Source organism: Drosophila bipectinata, chromosome 2L, assembly GCF_030179905.1.
Source record: "Drosophila bipectinata strain 14024-0381.07 chromosome 2L, DbipHiC1v2, whole genome shotgun sequence".
NCBI lineage: Eukaryota > Metazoa > Arthropoda > Insecta > Diptera > Drosophilidae > Drosophila > Drosophila bipectinata.
The window spans coordinates 12232468-12258318 of record NC_091736.1 but is presented as its reverse complement, the minus strand read 5'-3'; the positions used below and the strand labels follow the sequence as shown (position 1 = coordinate 12258318).

Here is a 25851-nt window from a genome sequence, read left to right as displayed (position 1 = left end):
AAATATTTCCATATTGAAATTTTGCATTCGCTAGCTGCTGGCTAATGGAAAATAACTTCCTAATGAATGCTCGGCTTATACATGGCTGCTACTGACTGGAGTTGAAAGCCAGGTTCATCTGTCCCGGCCAAAAAGGACACTTGGGCATAAATAAATGCGGCTGTCAGTGGCAGCAGAAGAAGCTGCAAGCTGCACGCCGCCTGTCGGCCACTGAGTGCTAGTGACAAGTTTCTGTGGAGCCGCCAGGAGCAGCAAGAAGTGAAATCCAGGACTAAGGACGAAGCCAACTAGCCGACCGAGGTCAGAATTTTTCCTCCAGCTTCCCCCTCGGACATATTGCGCATTCCGCTGCCGCGACTTCCACTGTTGCTCACTTTTCAACGCTCCACCGAATCCTTGAGTGATGCAGGCCAACCGCCCCTCCTGAATTCCCCACCTTCCAGTTGCAGCTGCAAAATTACCCGACCAAAGTTGCGTAACGAATCAGGTGTAAAAGCAGACCCGGGCAGACAAAGAGAAGTAGCCTCCGCCACTCGACTGACAGATATTATTATTCATGTTCCACCGCTGGGCGAACTTGCTTCAGTGGCCCAAATATGCATCCGACATGAAGTGCAATTGCCAACATAAATAAAAGTTTGAAACTTTCTCAAATAGAATTTCGAGAAAGCGACCACGCCAGCGAATTTAAATTCGGGATTTAAACAACTCGAAGTTTAATGATTTTAATGAAATTTAGAACATTCGGGTTAGGGGTCATACTTTATCGGTTTAATCTTTTCTCAAATATTTTCAATTTGCCAAATCGCTGCCTGCCTGTGATGGCATCAGAAATACTCAAAGGAACCGCACACAATTTATGGTATGCCACTTTCCCAAAGTAATACTTGCGAAATCCGCCTCCAACTCATATTTATTGATTTAAAGTTTGGAAACTATTTGGGCGCAGAACTTAAAGGCGTGGTGGGGGCTGGGGACCGGAGGCTGACCCAGAACCATTGTGCCACTATTGCCGAGGCGACAATCAAATAAATCACAAGTCCTGTGTCTAATTAAACTTAAGCTGTGCGACCCTTAACACTTGAGCTCGGCCCCTTGTCCTTGCGCATTGCCGCTCATTTGCATAAGGAGCGCGTGTGCTGCCTACCCGGCAAAAGATCAACCAGGGAGCCATTTCCAGCCGCCTCTTTATACCACGCTATCCCCACTCCTTCCTAGAATGTGTCTATGCATATAAGAGAAACTTTGTCCTCGCCATCCTTTGGCTGTACCCCCTACGAGGCTCGTGTACTCCCCCACGACACCTCCTGCAAGAAATAGTGTGTCACGCCCGCGTTTGTGTCATGTGTGCCAATTAAAGTCGGTGCCACACCCCACGACGCCTTGGAAAGGATTTTAAGACACAAAGGAGATATATTTCGAAGGCGACAAGTCGAATCTGAAATGTTCTATAATGGAACTTATCATAATGTTATTCGAATTAAATTTTACCTAGTTTAGCTTAAAAGAGCTCCCCAAAGCTCCATTGATCTGCTCTCCAAAATAGCCCATGTTGGACCACAACAAACTACTACTGTATTCACCTCTGAGAAAGCATCAAGCTCCTGGTCGTATTTCCCGCACAAAGGGTATGAAAAAGCCAAGTGGCTTTCTTAGCCTTCTCTCCCCCACCCTTGGTCTTCGGTCCTGGATCCTTGCTGGTAGCTCGTTGTGAGCATTATTAGCTGTCGTTTATTTTACCCAGGCAGCCGCCAAAAGGAGGCTGGCTGCAAGGACCTCGAGTCGGGACCCCCAGCTGCTTTTGATGGGACTGCCACGGGGTCGCAGTCGGTCGGGGAGTCTCGAGCACAACAAATTTCAGTTGTCGTCGTCATCGTCGCTCACTGGCTCGTTGAGCTCCTTGTGCTGTGCTACATATGCCAGGTCCTGCATCCTGGTCCTGGGGCTGCTTATCTCTGCACATTTAAAGTCATTAGCCAACTCGGCTTTAAGAAGTTGCTTTCGGGAAAATCAATGCCGCCTCGCCGTGGACCCGATGGGAGGAATGAGCGAAATTGCAGCGCTGTCAGGTTAAGAGCCCTGCCTGCCAGACATCGCAAAAGAAATTATAAAATGAAAACAAAGTGCAAATATTTTTCTAATGTCTGACAGCAGCTGTTAAATGCTACGGAAAATCCCGACAAAAGAAAAACCAGCAGAGTGGCGGTGGAGGGAAGGAGATTCCAGCGAGGGGCCAGGACACTAATGAACTATGAAAACAGCAGACGACAAACAAAAACAAAACGGAAGTGACAAAAAAGTTTCTTTCGAGGAGAAGGCAACCCTTGTCCCACAGTGGGCCAATAAGATTTCAACTAAATACTTTACAATAATTATTTTTAAATAAAACATAAGAATGATTTTAAGAATATAACCTTAAGCTCTCTAAAAGTCCTGACAAATTTTCTTTAAATATTTTAAAAAGGTTTGTTTTTGGGGAAAAGTTTTCAACAACTCTTCCACGGTATTGAATAATTAATTTGAAAAGAAAAACAGCTCAGAGAACGAGGGAGCCGAGCAAAGCAAAGAAAGCAACAAGCAATCGCTTTTGGATTAGAAAAAATAGAGCAATATCCAAGTGCCGGACTTGTGGCATCCACTCAGCGATGCAGTCGCCACCGAGGAAGCGGAAGTGGGCGGTTGAAGGGCGGTGGCAGGACTCCTTTGCTCGGTGGCCACAAGATGGCGCTGTGCATTTACTTTTCTCCAGCTTGACAGCGCTCGAAATGAGACAAGTGGCAACAGCACCCGCAGCGGAAAATGCAGACAATGGTGGCAGGACAGGATCCGAGAAGAGAAGGCGGGTGGATGCCACGACAAAATGCTAATGCAAAAAAAGTCAAGGGAGAAGGTCGAGCTGAGGGGCAACAAAAAGGTGAGATGCAATAGGTCTGTTGCTTGGCAGCTTGATTCCTAGGGTTTGGTTTTGCTCTATTTGGTAATTTATGTGGCGACATTTTCCACTTCCACTGCCATCACACCATCCCTACTACCATCACCAACCACCACCACTTCCACTTCCCAATCGCAGTCCCATTTTCCTCCAGAATCGAGGTTGTTTTTGCCGGGGCAACCGCAAGGAATGGAATGAAACGAAAGCTGACGGGAAGCATTTTTGTGACAAGCGCACAAGTTTCACGCTTCAATGTGCAACCGAATGGCAAGCGTATGGAAGTGCAGGGGGCGTGGCAATATCCACAACAGATGACTGACCTGCTGTTGGTTGGTGGCAAGTGAGTTAGAAAATTAAAATCACAATATGTTTGGAATTTGTTTCTATTTTTAAGTCCATATGTATGTTAGGGCTTCAATCTTACTCTGGACAGATTGGCAGCTATTTAAAAAGGGTAGTAAGGAGCTTCCAAATGTTATTCACAAAAAATATTATAACAATTTTGTGTTTATGTTTTCTTTTTTTTTTACCTGACAAGAAAAAACTTTTCCGTTGGCGACATTTTCTTTAAGTTTTCGCGGGCCGCCGCTCGTCGGCAGGCTCTGTTGTTATTATTATTCAGTTACTCTGTTTATACAGGAAAGTTATTCATACATTCATGAATATACATACCCGTATAAAGCACGTATCTCCCTTTGGCGCTGCCCCACACAGGGCCTGCATTTGCATAAACACCAACGAACAACAAAAATAACCAGCCAGGGGTGTCCCAGTGAGCTCGCCAAGTAGTAAGCGGGTAGAACATCCGCAGATAGCGCGATGTGATGCAGCTTGGTTCTCTTTTAAATTTTTACTGTGTGCAATACCAGCCACAAATAAGCACTGAAAAAAAGACTAGGCTTTAAACTATCTTGAAACTACTACTACTAACAAACGAACTAATAAGCCCCTATTACTTGTTGGTAGTATAGGTACACTCTCAGTGTACCATGTAGTATTTCCTTCTTGCAACTCCTTAGACCACCGCATATTTTTATATGTACGCCAACTTATATTCATACAATTCTTCGACTCGTATGCATGTTTATAAAATTGTCCAAATTCCCACAAGTTGATTTAAACTTTCTTCGCTTCTATATGCTCTTGTATGTTGGTTCGTGCTTATATATACTTTTTTTTTTATACAGAAAAAATTGCTTTTGTTAGTTGGATGCCCGGCGGTGCAGCTCAGGACTCTAATGCAAGTATCTCTTTCGAGCTTTCTTCTTGTTTTCAAAACCCACATCGCGTATACGTTACGTTTTTGCAGAAACTAACTTGTTATTGTGGCTAGAGTACGACACAGACAAGCGGAAGCATCGTGTATTGTATTGTTGTTATTTTCACGGTGTCCTTTTGAGGTTTGTCGTTGTAGAAAATGCCACAAATTCACTCAGATATTGAAATCTGAACCGTGTCTGGGCTGGGAAAACCATCGGTTTATTTGTGCACTTGTACATATATTTTATTGTTGAAATTCGGTGCCTGCTCGTTTGGATATGAGATAAGGCAGAAGCAAAGAAGTGCCACAAAATGCTGGCATTGAAAGCGAAAGTTTGAGAGGATGTGTTACGGTGTAGTGGTGAGAAACCTTGGTGAGATATTTGGGTTAAAGGATGTGGAAGTTTATGAATATGAATACTTGTGTTATTATCATTCATATTTACTTAAAAAAATTGTGCCTATTTTTCTCTTCTCTTTATCGGGAAAGCTAGGGGAATGCTGCAATACTTATTATTATAAACTTGTGAAATGAGTTAAATGTTAGCATATGCGTATTTTAAAATTAATATGCACATGTGTATGTATTTAAAAAAAATATAACTCATACGACCTCTTGCATTTATTAAAATATTATTTATTTTATGTCGTGTTGGTCGGCTTATCAAAATATTTATTGACTGGTGTACGGGGCGTATGAGTAATTTGTACCATAACTCATACGACCCGTATGCCATGTGACGACTGCGTTTTGTTTTAGTTCGAGAATAAAATAAATAAGTCGAATGTTTCAACTTTCCAGGTAACTATTAGTGGCAAAGTAATAAGTGGCCGTGAGTAATATTGCACAACTGTACATAATTCTCGACAGCTTATCTTCGCCATGAGACACTTGGCCCACTTACCCACTTGTACCGACTTGATCCACCTAATCTACTTTCCTACATCTGTTTATAATTTCAGCAAAGAACCTTTAGGCCTCTTTGGCATTGCACTTGACTGAACTTTCGCCCGCCAGCACTCACATTCGCACTGTCATCCACTCACCCGCACACCCATTGACACACTCGCATTCACACCCACACTCGCGCTGGTATTCATGGCAGGGTTCCGTCAGCCGCTTTAACCAGCTAACCACTTGACTCAAGTGTTTGCTCACTTTGTGGGCTGCTCTCCCTGTCTATCTCTCACTTTCTCGCCAAAAAAAAGACCTTTCACCTCCCATCCGGCCCACTGGCTCTTTTGCAGACTTCTTAGTTACCGTTTCTGTTTGCGGTTGCTCTTTTTTTCGCATATGCTTTGACACGCCCTCTTTGCGCCCACATGTTTTTGTTTTCTAGCGATTTTTCCAGTTTTTTCTTTGTTTTCAGCATTACCCCATGGCATACCCATTGTCTGCCGGCTTCCATTCACTTTATTTGTACTCGTGCATCATAAGGGTTTAATGGATTTGCTGCTGGCCTAGAAGAAAACTTCCCCAGCTCAGCCTATGGTTTTGTATCATTTGCCCACTTTTCACACGCCCCCCTTGTGGGTGTGGGCCTACGCAATGATTATCATATTACGGCCATTGGTTTTGCTGAAGGAGCAACGCCCATTCTCGCAGCACTTCTTTTTATGACTTTATTTTCACCTCCCCTTCTGGGGCGGCAGTTAATACATTTTTATAGACTTGCCAAACTACTTAACCGCCCCCCGCCAAGCCAGTCTCGCCATTAGCTTTTCGCGTGCTTTGTCATTGCCGTTAATAGACTTACTTTCCTGGTTTCTCGGCGAGGCCTGGAGAGAGGGTCAGGGGCAGTGACAGACCATTAAGGCCAACTGCCCATCTGCGGCTCAGGTAAGGCAAGAGCCTCGCAACGACTTGGGCAGACGAAAATTTGTCAACACTGCGTATGCGTAATACGCATATAAAACTTCCTTTTTGTGGGGATAGGTAAAGGCGCATAAAATATATTCCGACAACGACGTTGTGGGAGCCCTTGGGCTCGTTTAGCAATTTTCTGATCCATTTAATGCTTAGGCTTAAATATGAAAGTCAATTAATAAATATTTATATTGATTATTCAATAAGGAAATTGGATATTGGTATAAAATGTATTTCAAAAAAATTTTTTTTTTCTGCTTTGGACTTATAAGAAAGCTGGAACAAGTGCAAAATAAATTCATCCAACTACCCAGTTGTGGCACCATTTCTTTGCAATCTATTTGCCAGCGGATTGTGTTTACATTTTCCAACATTTTGGCAGACTTCACATGCAGCAGGCAGCCGGCAGCATGGGAAAACAACAATGGACATGACTAACTCTGGATGTCGTAGTCTGAAGCTGTCTTTAACACACATCAAAGGCATTATTAACACCGCATACGCAAGTAGGGATTCTAAATGATGCCTTCAAGCTGGCTCAGGGGCCAAAAACCTAAAACATGTGTCGTTGGCCTTGTTTGGCCATGTGTATGTAAGTGTGTGTGTTTGTGACACTGTACGTGTGTGTGTCTATGTAAGTGGCTGTATGTGTGAGCGTATTTATGAGCCATTGTATATAGCTGGCAAGCATGGCCGCATTACATACACACATAAACTGCTTTTGGCGTGCATTAAGTGGTCTTAACTTTCAGCACAAGGACATGCTTTTTGTGGTCTTTAAAATTATTTCCTCTTCCTCTCGACCGTTCCTTTTGAAAAGACGGATTGTGTAAGTACGTCTGTAAAGCCAATAAAATTTATATTGGCTGGCAAGGCAATATAATGCGTTGGGAATTATCTAAAAAATAGTAACTTTAATATTATGCAGCGTGTATACTCTCCTGAATACCGCTACTCAAATAATTTTAAAGCTTAGTTCGTAGCTTTAAATTTTCCCAATCCGGGCATCCTTCAATTTTTTATCAGCGTTCACCGCTCTCACCCCAACTACTTGGTTCAATAAACCCACCTATTTGGCTTGTCTGAGGGGCATCACGAAATTTACAACTGCCAATTTGTGAGTCAGAGCCCGTCTGACCCTTTTTTTCCCCGTTTGCCTCATCAATGAACCAATAAAGTATTCTACAAAAAAAATGGAAGCAAAATGAACCAGCAATCGAAGTTTTATATCGTCGTTATATGTGCGATCCATACAAATACATATGAGGGGATGTTTACCTGAGATACAAGGCTAACGAATCATCATTTTTTTTGGGAATCTAATAAAAATTTAGTAGAGGTGCCTTTCGTTTTCGAGTTTCCGCAATTAACGTCGCCTAATATATTCAAGGTGAGATGAGAGTGGTGGCAACTTGGAAGCCTGATAGATTGAAATTTGAGCTAGAACAGGGAGCTGCATCACGTCTCTCCAGTTTGCCTTGTCACTTTGCTTCGCTTTCCCCGTATCCCCGAAGCTGCTCCTCAATGTCGTTGCCGCACTTCAAAGTTCGCGTTGTCGCCAAGTTCGGCGAGTAATGAAAGCTGCGTGCCTTCCGTCAGAAATTGCGGCGAAGGCCAGGGGAAAGGACGAGGACGTGACGGCATTACGGCGCAAGGCGGTTGCATTCAAATTAAATAGCATTTTGATGAATATTGATTGATTGCCTTTGCCTTGGGGCAAATTAGAAGCGCAAACCACATTGGCAAAGTTTTTATTTGCGCGCCGCAGGCGAAAGAGCGAAAGTTCAACCTTGAGGCTTCTGGGGGGCGGATTCAAATTGAAATAATTTGCAATTTCAATTGATTTCAAAGCGCTTTATTTAATTGGGCATTCGGTTTATTGGAAACCCTTAAAAACTTTAAGCTCTTAGCTTTAAAGATGGGTATCGTAATTAAGTAGATTGCCACCTTATATTCTTGTAATAAATATTATAACAAGAAAGTAGCATTTTTTGTAATTATCATAAAATTATGGCTCAACTCTTGACGATGCCATTACTGCCGGAAAACTTGCCGTCTACGAAACCAAATTTACGTTAAAGCATTTTAACTATGGAAGCTACAATGTATTTTGGCTCTGCACTATTCAAGCAAGGGAGCATGGAGGAGCCACAATGCAAAGCAACGTCCTTTGCCAGGACACAATGCCAGCAGCAACCGGAAATGAGTAAACAAGCGTCAAATAGTGAAAACAGCGGACTCAAGAACAATGCAATACACCAAAGTCCTTGCAACAGCACCCATTCTTGCAACAGCACTCACTCCTTTGGTTCTTTTTTGTGCCTCACTACGAAAATACAAATAAATGAAACATTAAACGAGACAAGGATGCAGCGCCAAGGGGCCTCGACCGGGGCTCGCAAGGGGTCGGAGTGGAAGAGATGAAGGCGCTGCATAAGGACGAAAAATGAGCGCCGAAGACAACAACCGGATATCCTGGAACTTTATAAGGAGCTCCCCGGCAGGCACCGAAAAAAAAGAACAACAAAACGCACCAGAAAGTACGGCGACGACAAGGACTACGAAGTTTATTTTAACTTTTGATTTCCTCCTTGTGGAACACACCCCGCCTCCGAAGCAGGGATCTACCGGAGTGCATTGGCAAATGATTCCATTGAGTGGCAAAGTTGCACCATCGAGGGAGTATCGAGTGAGTCAGACCTGCATTAAAAATGAATTAAATTCCCGACTCAGCCGGAGGCGCAGTTGGAGGAAACTGACTGAATTTAATTTTTACCTGGTCCTTCGGATTTGTCATAAAGAACAAAATCGTATATTTTTTTTTTTCGTAAAAAATTAAATATATTCGTTACTTGACAACTTCCTAGAGAAAGTCTGATTTTTCGTATTCTATGCAGTAGGCTGTACTAAAGTGTCAGTCCCAAATATAAGACTATTCCAAACATTTAACTCAGAAGCAAACAAACTCCCAAACCATTAACATCTAAAAAAAAAACTCCAAAACCCCACAAAATTTAAATAGTCGAATTAGTTTTAAGCAAAAAGTGAATAATTTTTTGTTTTTTTTTTCTAATATAAAATTATTTAAACCTCACCCAGGTATGTATTTCCTGAAAATTATATATAATGAAATAAAATATTCTTTTTTTCATTATATATAATGAAATAAAATATTCTTTTTTTCATTATATATAATGAAATAAAATATTCTTTTCTTTTTTTTATTCTGACAGATGACACGTGCTGATAGAAATAATGGTTCCGGAGAACTTTCAAATTCCACTATGAACAGCGAGTAGGATGGTATGGTTACTTTAATAAGATAAAGGGCCTCTTTAATTTGTGTTCTTCATCAGATAGAGTTCAAAATTCTGGTCTGGATATAACTTTTTCTAAAACTGGAGCAGCTGTGATAAAATTAAAAAGTGAATTAATAAAATTAATAAAAAAATTAAACAAAATTAATAAAGTGAATTTTCGGCCCAAAAATTGGTTCTTGAGTTTTATTGTTAATGAATGGGTTATTAGAGTTTTGGAAAATATTTTTCCATCTAGGAGAAATTGTGTATTTCAGGTTGACAAAAAAGACTTGGCCAAGTTGGGTTGGATTGGCTGCTATTTTGGTATTTTTCTGCTATCTTAGCAGGCGTTGGACTTTGTGTAAAGTGCTCGGAACTCTTTCTGAATATTATTCCTCTACTCATTCAACATAGAACATCACGACAGTAGCTCCTGAATATTAAAAAAATAAATAAAACTACGATGTACCGACACGACGTTTCCCACGAGTAAGATTAATAAAACAATCCATTTATTTCAAACATAATTTTTGCTTTAAAAAGGTCAAGGATCACGCAAGTCATAGTGGAGAGTGAATATGAAACTCTTTGCGAAGATGAGAACGGTTCCGAAGCTTATTCTTTACCTAATAATCTTTCACGGTAGGTCAATCCTCTAGAACTAAAGGTGTATAAGCTAAGGGTTTCATTGCGCAGCGCGGAAGGCCTCGTGTTGGACTATAAGCAGTTCTTGGCAGCTCGAAACATACAACGCTTTGTCCGCGGCTGGCTGGTACGCAGCCACATGTCAAATATAGACAGATCGGCAATTGTCATTCAAAGATGGTGGCGTGGCTTTATGTGCAGAAGGATGTACACATCCCTTGTCGAGGAGAAATTGCAGGAAGCTGTTATGGCATACTACAATAAATGCGCCCTTCGCATTCAGACCCTCTTCCGGGGCTGGTGGTCCCGCAAACATGTGTTCGATTTGACTAAACTTAAGATCATGCAGCGCCTTCTGGCCGAGGATCTCATTCACGCGATGGTCAAGTTACTGCACACCGACAAGGGATCGCACATGCTGCCGGGTGTCTACACGCTACGGAATAACGAGTAGGGTATCTCGACAATGTTCCATTAATTTAACTAATTTTGAAATTTTGTTCAGAAAATGCCTTAAGTTCTCGGAACAGCTGCTAGTTACATTTGGCTATCGCTTCTACAATGCCCAAGCCTGCTACAAGACTCTTTTGAATTCCTCGTTAATTTCGGAACAACGACAAGCTTTTCTGAAAGCCGAAAGATATACATACGTTCCTTACATGGGCTTCAATTATGGCGGCGTTTGTAATCGTCGAGCTTCTTTCACCAAATCGTTGAAAGCTAAGGATGGTGAACTATTCGACATAATTCAGACATTTATGTCCGGTCATCGGGCGATGGACCTGGGACACACTGGAAAGCGAGACCAAATGATTAATTTAATGTTAGAGGAAGCTCGTATGTTACACTAGAGAATTTTCAACCATCGAGTATAGTTTATAGTTTTTTAATTTCCCCTTTTAGAAAAGAAAAAGTATCGCGATTTCATCCAGAAGAGAAAGAGATTCTTAAAGCATATCGTAGCAAGTATGCAAAAGTGGAGTGGCGATGGTGAAAAGATTCTTCCGAAAGCACTATTCAAAAAGCCCTATAATATGGTAGCTCTCCTTGAAGCGGTCAAAGACAATATTGTGGAAAGGTACGGCCCGTTGGACCCTTGCATTTGCGGACCAAGCCTATCGATTACTAGCATCGACCGGATTTAAGAATCTCATCTAAAATTTGTATATTTCATATGCATCAGTTAACTATTTATATTGTATATGATTTGGCGGTGAACCATTAACATTCAAAAATAAATCAGCAATGCATTAAAGGTTTTGTTTTTAAAATTGGATAACAAAGTTGGGATATTCGAGTTTTTAAAGGGTATTTATGTGAGGTGCTTTGCCAAAACGAATCAGAAAAAGGCTGTTCAGGTAAATATTTACTAGCCGACGCTAATGAACCCGAGTATACAAAAAGGGGGCAAGCAGGCAGCCTGCAGAGTCTTTGGAGAGTTGTACAGAGTAATTCCCCCCACTGATTTGCTGGATATATTCGGTTTGTCGCCACACCCTTTAAGAGGTCCTTTTTTCCTGATACTAGCACTGCCACCGAGCATCTTGCACGAATGTTATAAGATGAAAACGAACGGCAGAAGAAAAACAGCAGGAATAAAAGAAAATTGGCTGAGGAGAAAGGAACGTGTTTGCACAAAAATTTCTTTTCTATTGATTGTAGCTGAGTGGTATTTACACATTTCCCTCCTTTTCGTATGAGGAACGCGTTGGTTGCCCATTGTAAGGCCACAAAAGTCAACAGTCGTTCTGACAAATTCTTTTCTTCTTGGACCTCCTATAAGGATGTACTGTACAGTACACACCCGGGGGGCTCTTGGCGCCAACTTTGGAATTTCTTGACAGTAACAACATTATTATTTTGATCCAAGTATCAAACGGACCATAGACTGTGAAAATATCATAGTTTTCCAGAACCAAGTAGGCCATGGATCACTTATGTCAAATTCAATCGCACCTAAGGTCGAACGGGAGCTATAATATTCAGTCTATTTCGGGATCTCGACCCGTAAACACCTCAAAATTCTCTGTATTATTTCGGCTATTTATTCAAAATTAAATTAATTTTCGGCTAGAATTAAGTAAAAAGTGAATTTTAGTTTTAAGCATAAAGTGAAAAATATTTCTCTTATTTATTTATAAGACCATTTAAATTTCGTTCCCTTTTCGTTATAAAAAAAAAAACTGCTAAACTAAAAAGGATTTGGTCCATATAACTCACCTCAAACCAAGCATACACCTTCGGTACGTGTTTACTGGAATAATTATTATTAAACAAAGCTATTAAACTTCAATATTTTAATGGTTTCAGATTAGTTTCTTAGTTTGTTTTTATCATCCAAGATCCACGCTCGGCCAGAAGTTTCAATCAAGCACACCCATATGGTAAGTGTCTACCTATCCTAGGGTGCTATTAAACTTTATCATTTTGATCCAGATCCAGACTCTGATACAGATTCAAGGCGAACACCAATGGAGAGATAACTTACTCTGAAGACTCTCTTTTAGACTTTTCCTTCACATGCCACTACCACATCGCACAGCACCACTACCACATCGCACATTACCACACCTATGTAGTAAGTTTTTACTTTTTACTTACTTTACCAGGCTAATTAAACTTAAATATTTTAATGGTTTAAGACTGCTTCAAACTAAACTTCGCTATCTAGAGCTCACACTCAAAACCATTGAACGCACTCGCCCATACGTTTGTCCAAAGAAACCACCTTGTACTACCCGGCCACTGAGCTTAAAATTTTTGGTGGCCGATCAATTTATTTTCAAGCTCAACACTGAAGACACATTCGTTATGCTCATATTCCAAAATTCGTTACCGTTGCCTAGCGGTAAGTTTTATTCTACCAGACTATTAAACTATAAAACTTAAAAATTTTAATGGTTTCAGCTGATTTATCCCACACTCACCCACTGATAATTGGCATACAGATAAACGCAATCACATATCCCACCAAAAAAACGCATATAGTAAGTGTTTATTAAACCTACCAGCCTATTAAACTAAAATTTTTTGGTGGCTTTCAGATTTTGTAGCTGCCATAGCTGATATGACGAAAATCTACACTACAATGAAGACTTACGGAATTCGATAAAATAGATAAGTTGAAAAATAAAATGGTTACAAAAATACACACCCCAAACAATTTGAATATTTTTCTTGGGCTGGGTAAATGGCTAAGCAAGTTAATTAAACCAGAAGTAGGTCAGAAAAACAAAGGCGAGGGTTTCAAAAAAAAGCTAGTCATACGGCAGAAAAAAAATTAACCCAAATATGCAAACAAGTTCGCCAGTAGAAATGGAAACAAGTCTGGACTAAGTTGCACATTAACTTCCGCAGCTCATTAAGTCACTGTCAGCCCACCAAGGATTATGCTTGAGGCCGCTGGGCTGGGGGAAACTGGCGGAAAATATATAGAAATTTATGTGACGCCAACTGGACGACAGGAGACCGGAGAGCAACCCTAGGGGCCCCTTGGCCACATTGCCCAGCGCGGGAAAACAAAAATAAAATATATTTGCTCATGTAAATTGTGGATGTGAGAAGCTGCCATGGCCACTACGTTGAATTTAGATAAATCAGTGTGGCCGGAAGAAAAAATTGTTGAAAAGGTTGAATGGAAACGTCGACGCTTTAAATGGGGGAAAAAAACTCAAAACAAATCTGACTCGTTGTGCTCCCTTAAACCCAAAGTTAAATTAGGTCGTTGGGCTTATTTTTGTATTTTCTTGTTTGTTTTTTTGCCTATATAAGAGAGACTATTATATTTTTTTGGGCCAAGCAAAGGTCACAGGATGTCTTGGGGGCCATTGGGCGAGGCAGGCCAAACTAATTAGTGGCCGTTTTGTGGGTGCTTCCTGTTTAATTAAATTTTAATATGAATTTAATTGAAATGCGTTAAAAAGGTCCAGCATGTGATTGAAGGTTAAAAAAAGAAGCATTTGTTATAAATGCCAAACTAAAACTAAAAATAAAACCTAATTTTATATAAGATAACTTACCAGTTAGTTAAAAAAAGAAACAATATTATTTTTACATTTATTTTCCTGGGTCCTTCCCGTTTTTCTTTACACTAATTATAGCGGCATGAACTGTTTTTAAAAATGCATATTGCACGAAATTAATTAATTTGGTTAATGTTGCCCGTGGTATAATTTTCCGCACTCGTCTATGCAATTAAACACACGCGCTCTGGAAAAACAGCCGAAGAATTTACGAATTGAATACTTTTGGATAACTTGGAGGAGTGTAAGCCTTGCAAAAACCGAAAAAATTCACGAATCTATGTCGGATGGCCTGTAGGCATTTATAAATTTGCCTTGTGAGTCGCAAGGAGTCTTATTTTGTTGTTGGTGTACTCGGGACTAGTGTCCTTTTTTTTTTGTATTTGTTTTGCAGCCTTGTTCACGACTTTGTGGAACAGTGCAGGTCGTGACCGGCGTGTGTCTGAGATCCAATTCGTTGCGCGTTATCAATGAAACTGCTGATTTTTCTCGTCATCGTCGCCAGCATCGCCCCAGAAAGTAGGTCCTTTCGTGACCAATCGGGCTTTCTCTCCGTCTCTGGCGGCCACATTCTCCTCTCTTGCTCTCTCATATCCTGACGAAACTGCCGAAGTGCCAGCAGGAAATCCTTGGAGCGAGAGAAAGGCAGCTGGGAAATTATACTGGTGCTTGTGTTTAACAGAATCTTAACAGCAGTCCTTCTTGGGAAATTTTATACGGCTGTCTGTATTTGCTTAATGAACGAAAATAACTTCCATTTGTCCCAAAATACGGAGGAATATGGGGAATATAAACGTTAGCTTCATCTGAACAGGAAATAATCTTATGTAAAATAAAAGTTTTAAATTATAACCCTTTTAAAATTACGGTTAGAAGTACATAAATCTTCTCAGTCAGGAAGATCCTATAGGTCAGTAAGTGTCTTAGATTTTTTTGTAAAGCTCCTCAATAAAATCTTATGGGCGCATTAAATTTTCTTAAAAATAGTTTTACTAAAACTTCTTATTAAAAAAAATTCAATTAAATTGTTCATGTGTCAAGCAAAATGTCAAAAATAATTAATAATTCTTAATAAATGGTTCAAGAAAAGTCAACACCGAATTACATAGTAAGGGGTAATTAATAAACCCTAATTAAGAATTATGTTTTCAGCTTAGTGTGAAAGGAATTAGTGTGAGCCACCGTAAATGTCGTACCTCATCAATTAGTCCATTTCCTAAGCCTAGTATGGACGTTTTTCCCTAATCCCCATCACATATTCCATACTATAGTAAGTTTAAAAGACTGTTCCACATACTCCGCTATGTAAAGACACTTACTTAAAGCTCTAAAAAAATCTTTTATGGCACATTATTAGCTGGCCCTGACTGAATGAGAATTCTGGGAGTAGCGGGAGAGCCTTTAATATGCTTAATGTAATTATGAAAATCGCATAGAAGGGCACCGCATCCCTGCATACAAATGAAAGTGTAATTCGAAAAGAAGCGAAGGCGGAGACGAACATGCCGCTGAGTGACATCCATTCCTGTGGATGTCATAAAAATGAGTACACATCCACGTGATTTTTTATTGTTTCATGCCATTCCCCAAGAAAATGAAAAATGCATTTTAAATATTTGTTGGTTTATTAAAGGTACGAATATGTATCCTTTTTTTAAGATATTATCTTAAAGGGATCGGTTAAGCGCCAGTCTCCAAAGAAAGGAACATATTTAACTAGTGTAACTATATACCAGTGGAACTATTAAACTAGATTTTCATTCAATTTCAATATTTTTGAAGAGGATCCCTCAGAAAATGTAAAAAAAAATTCATATAAAAAGTCTCGAAAATTCTAAATTTTATGGACTGCATGACCCTTAGCCACGTCTATAATATTTTGATTTACTAAATTCTAGACGGTATTTATTTTTGGAACAGTGACACATGCATTAGGTAATTGTTTCTGAAATCAGAATAATGTCCATTTTGTACATTACCCAAACTCTTGGGCTCTCCAAAACAATTAACTTGAGCCTCTTTTAAAATGAACCAAAAATAGGCAATAGATCAGAAGACCTACTTATATTTATGTTATAAAAACATATTTATTCGTTCGCTACGAAATTCCTTTTAACAAAAAACTGACTTTGCGGCTAATGCAGATGGCAGGCGAAGCGATGCGTGAAATGCTTTGTAAATTATTATGCCAAGACCGAATATGGAGGTGGATGTTCAGACGCCCCATATATAAATATTTTTTAAGAGATAAACAAAGTATTTGCACAGGGGAAAATGTGGGGTGTGTGTCGTGTAATAAATTTCAATTGACTTATGGAAACGGAGAGGACTCTTTTTCCACAGAAAGTTTTTAGCGCCCACACGTGCCTATAAGCTGATAAAAATTGTTAAAATTTTCAAAAGCTTAGAAAAAAATATGTAAACATTTATGAAAAGCTTTAATAAGACTAATAGAAAAATCCACCATATTCTATACAGAAATCTGTAAGTTCAGGTACAGCCGTTTTTAATACTTTTATATATTATTTTAAAATTTATTTATTTTTTTTATTGCCGAAACAAACTACCAAAATCTTTATAGAAATATTTATGTATTTGTCAAATTTCAGAAGGCCTAAAAAACAATCCACAAAGTTGCCACCAGGGCGATGCATCATTTTTATGTGAAAAACTTTAGAACTGCCTAAGCTCTTAATGTTCCCTCAGCTCGGAACAAAAAACTCTTCAGCGAGAGTTTCCTCCGATTTCACACTTGTGCCCAGGCACACACAGACGGTTAGACTTTGTCTCAAAGCACCCCAAAGGATATTAACAATAATCTAACCAAATTAACCCAAAGCACTAAAGTGTAAGTGACATTAAGTTAATTTTCGTGTGCGCCACTGGATGAACAAAGAAACGAGACGAAAAACCGTCGGGAAAAACAAAACGGAAAAACTGAAATAAAAGAAGTAGCAATATAATGAAGAGTGGAGGGAAAACTTACGTTTTATTTCCTTGTTTTTTTTTTTTTGCCTTAGACCCTGCTGCTCTTGGTTGCATCAACTGTGCAAAATTTCCCACGAGATCAATCAGCCACAGGCTGATCAGGACGACCAACAACAAAGCTGGTGAGGCAGGAATACGGAAGGACTTTAAACCAGTGCTGATAGACGAAGAAGAAAATAGCTAAATGCTTAAAGTCTATTTTTGAGACAGCCTTGGGTTTAAAAAAATTTATACATCTACTTTTTTTGAAGTTGTTTCATATTTTAAGTCAAAGCTCCGGAAAAAGAGGGATACCCTTATCAATATATTTAATATACCCTTTTATAAAGTTCCTTTCATCTTCCAAGCCAAGAAATATATTTTTACAAACAAATATTTTAAATTAATAAATTCTTTCTTTAAAATATTCATGTGTTATAGTCAACTACTATAACTTACTAGAGACAGCGTATTAAACCTTTGGCTTTGTCAGAACTGTTCAGCTTTTTTCCGTTTTTTTGTTATTACTGCCTCTTTGAAAGTTTTTTCTTTTGTGAAACTTTGACCTGCTCTTGTGGCAGTGTTTCTTTTCTTCTTTTTTTTTGTTTATTGTCTATAAGTAGTAGCAGCTTTTCCTTTAATATAAGTACATACACAGTTTTTGTTTTCACCTTTTGGCATTGGCCTTTGTAAGTGTGCGGCTAATGAAGCGAGGGCTGATGAGGCAAGTTGGCTCAGAGACGTGCAGACTAAAGATCTAGAGGGGAGCTTTAATACGAGTGTTTCAAATACTCAATTTTCAGTAATCAAAATTTTACATAGTGGTTTTATTCTAACGTAACTAAAGGAATAACCAAGTCTTGAAGAAAGATAGCTATTAATCATTTTATTTTTGCGAATTTTGTTTTTATAACTCCTTTTGAGAGCCACCCCTGTTCCAGTGCCCTCCAAAAAAGCCCGAGGACGAGATGACAAAAAACAGGACCTGACTTTCATTAACAGGAAGTCCTTCAAAGGAACGCATGTATCTGGGAAGCTGGGTGCTAATTGTCCCAGTGTGTGGTGTCCGACCAAAGTCAAGGAAATATGCCTCGGAAGTAAAGCTTCTGATTGATTAATGGATGTCAAGTGCCAGCACCGAGGTGACAAGTTCCCAAGTTGGTTTTTGGCTGGGGATTTGGCCGGCACTAAATGATGTGCCAAATTAGACACTGACTGCCACAATATAAAATGCTACCCCGGGGAGGTCGAGAGCGGGAAGGATGATTCTGCGGCGTCCGGCCAAAAATGTTTGCAATAAACTTGCAAAATGGCGTCCGGCAAAGGACATGAAAATTGTTTGAAGTTCCATTTCGGTTCGTAGCTCCCAATGCCTTTCTCTAGCTCATTTGGCGGAAACATTTAATTTTGCGCCCCAGAATTTGATGCAGAGTTTCTTGCACAACTTGCACTTCCGTCTACTTTTGCATTTCCGGCAGTGGCCAACCTGAGCACCAAATGGAGTTCAGGGTCCATTGCGGATGTCCGCGTGGCAATTTTAATGCAATTTTTATGCGCCCGTTTTTTGGCTTCCGATCTTTTATTTCGTTCTATCATCCTCCCACTACCACCGGTTTCATTTTCCTTCCCTTTGCCATTTACTTTTTATCGTGTGCCATAATAGCAGTTATTTCTTTCTCCAGGTGCAGTTTGTGGCAACGTTTGGGTGCCGTTGCCGTTGGGAAATGTGTGGCAGCTACTGGTTCCTGTATCCTCGTGGGCGGATGTCAGGTATGTATGTGCTGCAGTTTTTTGCTTTAATTGGGTTAGACTATCGGCTGACTGGACTACCATTTTCACGCCTTGTGGTGTCTAATTGAGTTTCGCAATAATGATTACCAAAACTTTGCTTATTTGATTCGAGTTTAAACTTTAAAGTGAAGTTTGATTAAAGGCTGTATAAATAGGTTCTAAAGTCTATAGAACACTTGACCCGTTCAAGGTTTCTAGGATACGAAACTTATGTTCCAAAGCATCCAACAAGAGCTTAGCAATTTTCTACGATTCTGTAGACCATTTTATCTTCAAGTTCTGAAAGTAGGCTAACTAACTCGTTAGCCGATTTCAGGCCTGGGACCCATTGGCGAGCAATTGTTGGTGTGGTGAAAATTTTCCGTAACTAACTTTTAAGTATTTTTTTAAAAATAGACCCACAAAAAAGTGTCATGGAATATTTTTGCATAAAACCATTTTGCTTGCAGCCACCGCAAGACAATGTTGTAAACTAAAACCATAACCCTTACCCCGATGCGTCGTCTCGGCCCTTCGAGAACTACAGCTTTTCCTCGGAAAGTTGTTGCTGCTCGAGAGCCCAAGAAAATTTCTATAAAAAGGCATAATAGACGTCAGTAAATGTCTGCAGCAGCAAAAGCAGAAAACTACAACAAAAGCATCAATAAACAGTGTAAAAGGCAGTTACCAGGCGAAGGACTAAAACGGGTGAAGGGATCCAGTGGTTCTGGCTGAGCCGTAAAGCTTCCGCACATATTTTTATCGAGGCTGGAATCAGTTGGGGGCGTGGGCATGGGCGTTGTCATACGTCAAAGATGCCCTATTGGGCCAGACAAACAAAGACCGAAAGGAAAAGGGTGCACAACAAATTTAAAGTTGTGCGGTTGTCGAACCCCCCCAGAATGCCCCTAAACCCCCGTCATCACCGATTTTCGAGTGCTGGCCACCAACAGCTGCCAATGATGCAAACAAACAAACCGCTCCAGGCGGGATTTTAAAAAGCACTTTACGAAGGCCAACAGAAGATCCTGTTGGTGGTGGTGGAGCTGGGGCACTGGTGGCACGGGGCGTGGCAGCTGCCTGGGGCAACTATGAACCGAATGTGTGTGCGTTCGGCGGTTGCAGAAGAGGGCCTGGGGAGCGTGTGTGAGGTTGGCCTGCGACACGCTTGATGCCAACGCAAATTTGCAAAATATTGACAAGCGAATCGTCGTTGCCGGGGCATAATTTAATAAATCAATATTTTATTAGCTGCAAAATATGCGCGTGCAGATGGCAGAGAAGAGAATATGGCTGACATGTTGATAAGAAAGGCATTTGTGCCAAATCGAAGCTTTGTGGTAAAATTGTAAACAATATACAGGAATTTCAGCTAAAGAATTTTATAATATTTTTGACGAAGAAGCTCTGAAGCTCGACATATCAATGGAGAACACTTCTTATTGTCCAAATGGACTTGTGAAGCCTTTCTTAATGTAGCCTGCAGTTGAGTTGGGAAGCTCGAAAACTTTTGGTTTTATATTCTTGTTGTTTTTTGGCGCTTTACGCACTCGGCAAAAATGCTCAACTGGCTGCTCTTTTCATTACTTATTTCTTTATGACGCTAATGTCCTTAATTCGTCAGTGTTAACCTAATTTCGCAGAATGGCAAGAGCGATGCTGGAGGGAAACTTCAGCGGCAACAGCAACGACGACAGGCTAAAGGAAAATAGAAAGAATTATGCCAAGAAAGTTTTCTATTTTGTCGCAGCGGGCAAAAGTTTTGCGGCCAATGCGACGACTCGACTGAATGTATAGTACGTATCCTGGCCAAGTCCTTTGTGTGACACTCACCCGACATGTTTCTCTCTGTGTGTGTGTGTGTGTGCTTTAGTGCGCATTCCCAAAGGCCATATAAATCATAATAATTTTGCAATGTAGCATTGGCCAAAGAGCATCCGAAGGAGCGTCGGCATATCCTTCTGGCATGTCTTTTATTTGCTACGTGTTGATGTCCTTTTGATGGCTCTTCTGCCGCCCCGTTCTCTATCTCTAAGCCCCCACGCCCTCTCCGCATATCGGGGAAAGCCCCTGGGGCAAATGACTGCCACAGAAAACCGCCAAGAAAACCGATGTCCTGCTCGAGTCTTCGTCCTCTTTCTGTTTCTAGCTTCAGGACCTGGTTCCGTCCTTTCTCCTGGTACTGTCCCAAGTCCTGCTGTGTGCGTGCGTGCGTGCCGCCTAGTATTTGTAATTCCTGGCAGCATGTCCAGCATAAAAATATACTTAAGTGATTTCTCTTGATTCACTTACATAGATTTGGGTTACATTTTCTGCTGGCGCTCCTATTTTTGGTTCGCCTCGACGTTCTTCAAAGCAAATAAATAATTTTTATGACGGCATGTGTCCCCCTCCACCCTATTCAGTCCTTGCCCTTTTCCGACCAAGTCCCGACTGATCCTTCATTTAATTTCGCTTAAAAGCGTCAAAAGTAAAGCTGTAATCATTTAAATGATTTATTTAGCTTGATTTACCATGTCCTTAGATCTTTTGCTTGGCTTGACATTTCCTCGTATTTGGGGCATTTCCATTTTGGCTTTCGCATCCTTCTTCCGTCCGTCTCTGGAGATTTATTTCGTCGCCGCACGGGGTTGGAGGACATTCTCAATCATAATTTGTTGTGGCGTCGAAGTGATTATAATGGATTTATATGCATATCGGATCCGAAAGGTGGAATTTAATGTTTATTTTGGGTTCTTCGAGGCTCGACGAGGGTTAAGGGATTGCTAAGGGTGCTATCTCCGTATGGAATTTCCTAATTTATGATTTGGCAGCGGGTCAGACCAAGAATTACGTTGAATAGAGCCTCCTAAATAAGGCAAAAGATTGAGGGTTAAATTTATCTGAGGGGAATTTAAATTTATTAGCTACATTTGGACACAATTAAGCCACATTTGATGTATAATTTTGGCATCATATGGCGACTATCGAATACAAAAGCCAGTTCATTGCTTATCCTTGACCTCCCTGGACACCACTAGTCATTAGGAGATTTTTGCGTTGCACACAAAAATTGTTTTAATTGTTATTTACTTTTTCTTTTTCTGGCCTGCGGCAATCAGAGAAGATGCAGAAGCGGCCGGGCTCGAAAACAACGCTAATGACTAACTTTTGGCAAGCAACTAACAAAAATGCATGCCGTGCATTGCTGGGTCGATCGGGCTCCTAGCCCCCGTCCTTGTCCTCATCCTTATCCTCGGCCTCGTCCTGTTTCTTTCCCGGCTTCGTGTGCTAGTGCTGTAGCTGTTATAGCCGCCAAAAACACTCAAAACCCATTAGGCAACACTTTATGCTTAGTTTTGAAGTTCCAGGGCACAAAAAAATAACACTAGCACAGTGATAAAATCCTTTTGAAATGACTTTGAATTACCCACTAAAAATGTTAGTTTATTTTGAACAAATGGATCCTAAAATCAGAAGAGAATATTTATAGTTTCTCTGAAACGAATTCCTATCTCAATAGTTGAAGATCTTTATTCAGGCTGAGACTCCCTTATACCCTAAAACTATCAACTACTGGGTAATAAACACACCCAGCCGACCCGAAAATAAAAAGATTTACGAAAACGAAAGGAATACAAACAAAAAAGAAACCCCGGGCGACTCAGGCCAAGTGAATTTTGCATATTAGCAGAGGATAACATTGCGTGGGGGAGAAATATGTTTGCTGGCATTGTAAAAACGCTGCTCACTTCTACAAGAACGACAACTCCGAGAGCAGGGCCTACTTACTACGGCTCGAAGGATCCGAGGACGTGTCCGGGTGCATTTGTAGTGCAATTGCCGTACGCGACAACGGAGGCGTCGGCCTTCGCAGTAAACTTCCCATCATCCCACTCGCAAAATGCAAATGAATGGGCCACGCCTTCGAGGTCTACTCCCAAACAAAACAGCACCATCACCTTGCACTTGTCAAAATTTTATGGAGACTATTCTATGATATTTTAATAATATTTTTAAAAATAATATAGGTTTATCCACCTAAAGATTATGCCTTGTCTAGATTACTTTAGCATTTATCAGTTTTTTTCGCACAGTGTTCCAGTCTGTAACATCTTTTTAGATAGAAGGCTTTGGGGGTCCTTCGGCTGAATGCGAAGCAGCTGCTGTAGGCGTTGCGTTTACATTGAAAATTACCCCACTTACTATATAAAGTGTTGACAAACGAGCTGACGATGAGCGCTCACAGGAGAAAGATAAAAAGATGAATTTGAACCAACAGTTCCTGGGGGTAAACAGAAGCTTGAAAGCTCAAGCTTAATCGAAGAAAGTGAGCAAAGTCTAACAACGTATTCACATTAATGATATAAAATTAATACAAATTGATCAATTTTAATCCTATTTTAATAATATTAGTCCTAACAATTAGACCCTCACATTGTTAGTGAATCATTTCCCCTTACAATTCCCTTGAATTCCCAGTAATCCTTCGAAGCAAGTGTTCAGGGGTTAAGTGCGCAAACCGCATTCCTTTGTACCGGCCGTACGGGTTGCGTATTAACATAAATCGAATACGCGGCGAAGGATGGCAGGACTCGTCTCGTCGACTCCTTTGACACTCGCAAATCACTCAACGCCATGATAGATGTATTCAGTATATACCACCTTTCGGCCCAACCCCGTCTGGCCGCCGCATCGTTTAACGCAATAGCGGCAACTATAAATTTTAAATTAATTTTGAAGTGCAGCCGTAGCCGGAGCCGGAGCCTGACTCCCGGAGCAGTCGGCGCACATTCGGCAAAGGGCAACCCATCAACGTGGTCGCGCTGATGGGCGAAGGGTGGGGGGCGTGGCACACAGGGACTCCGAAGTGACGACACTCACATGACACGCATTTTATTGCGCGTCAGTCGCCGCAACTGACAGACAACGGAGCTTTTGAGTTGGGTTCCGTCCTTTAATGCCCTTGCGAAGGATACTTTCAAATGCCACTTTAACTTAAACACCAAAAATGGAGTTTGTCCAAAAATATTAACAATATTATAAAAGGTATCCAATTTTTGTTTAAGACATGTGCTTAATAATACAATTATACTCTACTTTAAGTTCTTAAAGAACAGTATGTAATGTGGCGACTATGGAGTCGAAGGACCTTTATTCTTTTTGAGTTTTTTGGGTCTTACTCGGATGACGACTCCTGGCTTCTTGAACGCTTTGTTGTCTGTCATTACAAGTGCATAAATTATTGTAACCACATTTGGCGGCGACGGAGAAAAGCAACGGAGCGACTCGAGCCGGCAGTGGTGGATCCATGGTGGTGCAGTGGTGGAGCTGCTACTGTTGGCGTCACTGGCGGTGGCCATTCCAACAGTTGCCAGTTTTCAGTTGCTGATGACATGACAAAATATTTTCCCATCTGACTTTTGTTCGGAGCTCTTCCTTTCCCCCACTCGGGCTTCTCTCGATGGCTGCAAATGTTGCTTTTGACTTTGATGCCAAAGCCACGCCAAATGTGTCACTGCCACCCATTCCCACCAATACCCACAGCCGTTCCATGCCACTTCCAGCTACCCAGCATTTGCCACCCACCACCCACTGACCTTTATGCACTTGATGCGAGAAGGAGTTACGGATACACGCAGGGTGCGTGTGTGCATTCGGCTACCCCCAGCCGTTCCTTTGTGCATTTCATCGTAGATTCTATCATTTTCTACTCGCATGCTTCAGCGATTTTTGGAATTTTCAATTTGTTCAAAAATTTTCGTAACAACGTCCAATGTCCTCGCCGCCCCTTACTCCCTTCAACAGAAATTTATTGGGTTCGGGACGGAACTACTTTTAAGTAGAAACAGAGGACTTCTATTTCCATGAAACTATTTGTTCATTGAGGCTGGATAAACAAAAACAACGAGAGATTTATGAATTTTAAGTATTGACAAGAGAAACAGTTATGGCGTTTAATAAAACCATTAAGTTTCGAAACAATGACGGTATAATGAAACTCTAAAAGCTATATTTATAGTTCGAGTTAATAAATTAAGGAAGGACACCTCGGTCAATACATAATTTTAACAAATGAATCATTTAAAACTATCACAACTTTCTATCATGTAGTAATTGGCAATTCATGATAAATGTCCCTATTGGCTGTTGACCAAGTCTATTTTATTTTCCATCTCGTGTCTGACCTTTTCAACCCGTATGTATCGATTCACCCACCCAGAAACGAAATCAAAACTCAATTTGCCAAACGCCAAGCATTATTTTATACTTATTAACCCAAACTGAGCTCAGCTCCAGTCAAAATTTATGGCTGGTCAAGGAGGGCATAAATATAACTCAGATATGTATTTATTTTAAGCGAAAACTTTTGCCATTGCAGACGCAGCATGAAGACGATAGATTTATATTTATATTATCGAATCTGAGGCAGAGGCAGAGCACTGTCAATAATAAAACGCTTGATAAATGCTTAGAAAATGTGCGCCAAAATGTTTTACATGCGGATTAACGCAATAAATTTGATGCCCAACAAACAATGGCCCAGAAGATTTGTTGGCCAGTCCGCAGACACAGGCGTTTTGGGTGGGCCATGAAAAAGTTTGATTGGAAAACATATTTGTGATTTATTTGGGCAAACATTTAATAAATTGCCCTCCGAATATATTTATTTGATGCAACTTTGTTGAACAGAAGTCTTGGGGCCGCGTCCAGTTTGATAGGGGCCTATTTCCCCTCACTTAGCCCATTAAATCTCTGAGCTTCCTACACTGGGCAAATAACTTGATTAAAAAACCGCAAAAACCAATTTGAGGGCCCCCAATGACCGCAGCAACTGTTTGGGGAGTGCCAGTCCAGTTCCTTCCCTTTTGGCCACTATGTTATGGCCGCCGCAATCCGATTCAATGTGTAATTTAACACGAAATGGAAAGCGATTGGCAGGAATGTCCGTGTATGCGGACGTGTCTGAATGGTACGACCTGCACCCGCTCAGCACCTGCCCAGTCGACTTGAACCGCACACCTGGCCTGAGTGCCGGGGCGTTCCTCGTTCCGCCCGAGATGACTGCTGGCTGCCGGGTAGTCGTGGGTGTCTATCAGTGACCTCTGG

General features: G+C 40.8%; 1 protein-coding gene and 2 long non-coding RNA genes across 3 annotated transcripts; all 3 read left to right on the top strand.

Moving 5' to 3' along the window:
* The first annotated feature begins 9689 nt into the window (after nucleotides 1–9689).
* On the top strand, nucleotides 9690–11258 carry LOC108125474 (uncharacterized). Its single transcript, XM_017241686.3, has 5 exons — nucleotides 9690–9847; nucleotides 9902–10000; nucleotides 10055–10453; nucleotides 10509–10840; nucleotides 10907–11258. Exons 1-5 carry the CDS (start codon nucleotides 9822–9824, stop codon nucleotides 11146–11148), a joined length of 1098 nt encoding a protein of 365 aa, XP_017097175.2. The 5' UTR covers nucleotides 9690–9821; the 3' UTR covers nucleotides 11149–11258.
* A 721-nt stretch (nucleotides 11259–11979) lies between these two features.
* On the top strand, nucleotides 11980–13173 carry LOC108125481 (uncharacterized). Its single transcript, XR_001773305.3, has 6 exons — nucleotides 11980–12246; nucleotides 12314–12387; nucleotides 12440–12581; nucleotides 12646–12851; nucleotides 12911–12990; nucleotides 13048–13173. It is a non-coding gene; the product is annotated as an uncharacterized lncRNA (long non-coding RNA).
* Nucleotides 13174–13985: 812 nt separating this feature from the next.
* On the top strand, nucleotides 13986–14877 carry LOC138925836 (uncharacterized). Its single transcript, XR_011442071.1, has 2 exons — nucleotides 13986–14342; nucleotides 14420–14877. It is a non-coding gene; the product is annotated as an uncharacterized lncRNA (long non-coding RNA).
* Nucleotides 14878–25851: the final 10974 nt, after the last annotated feature.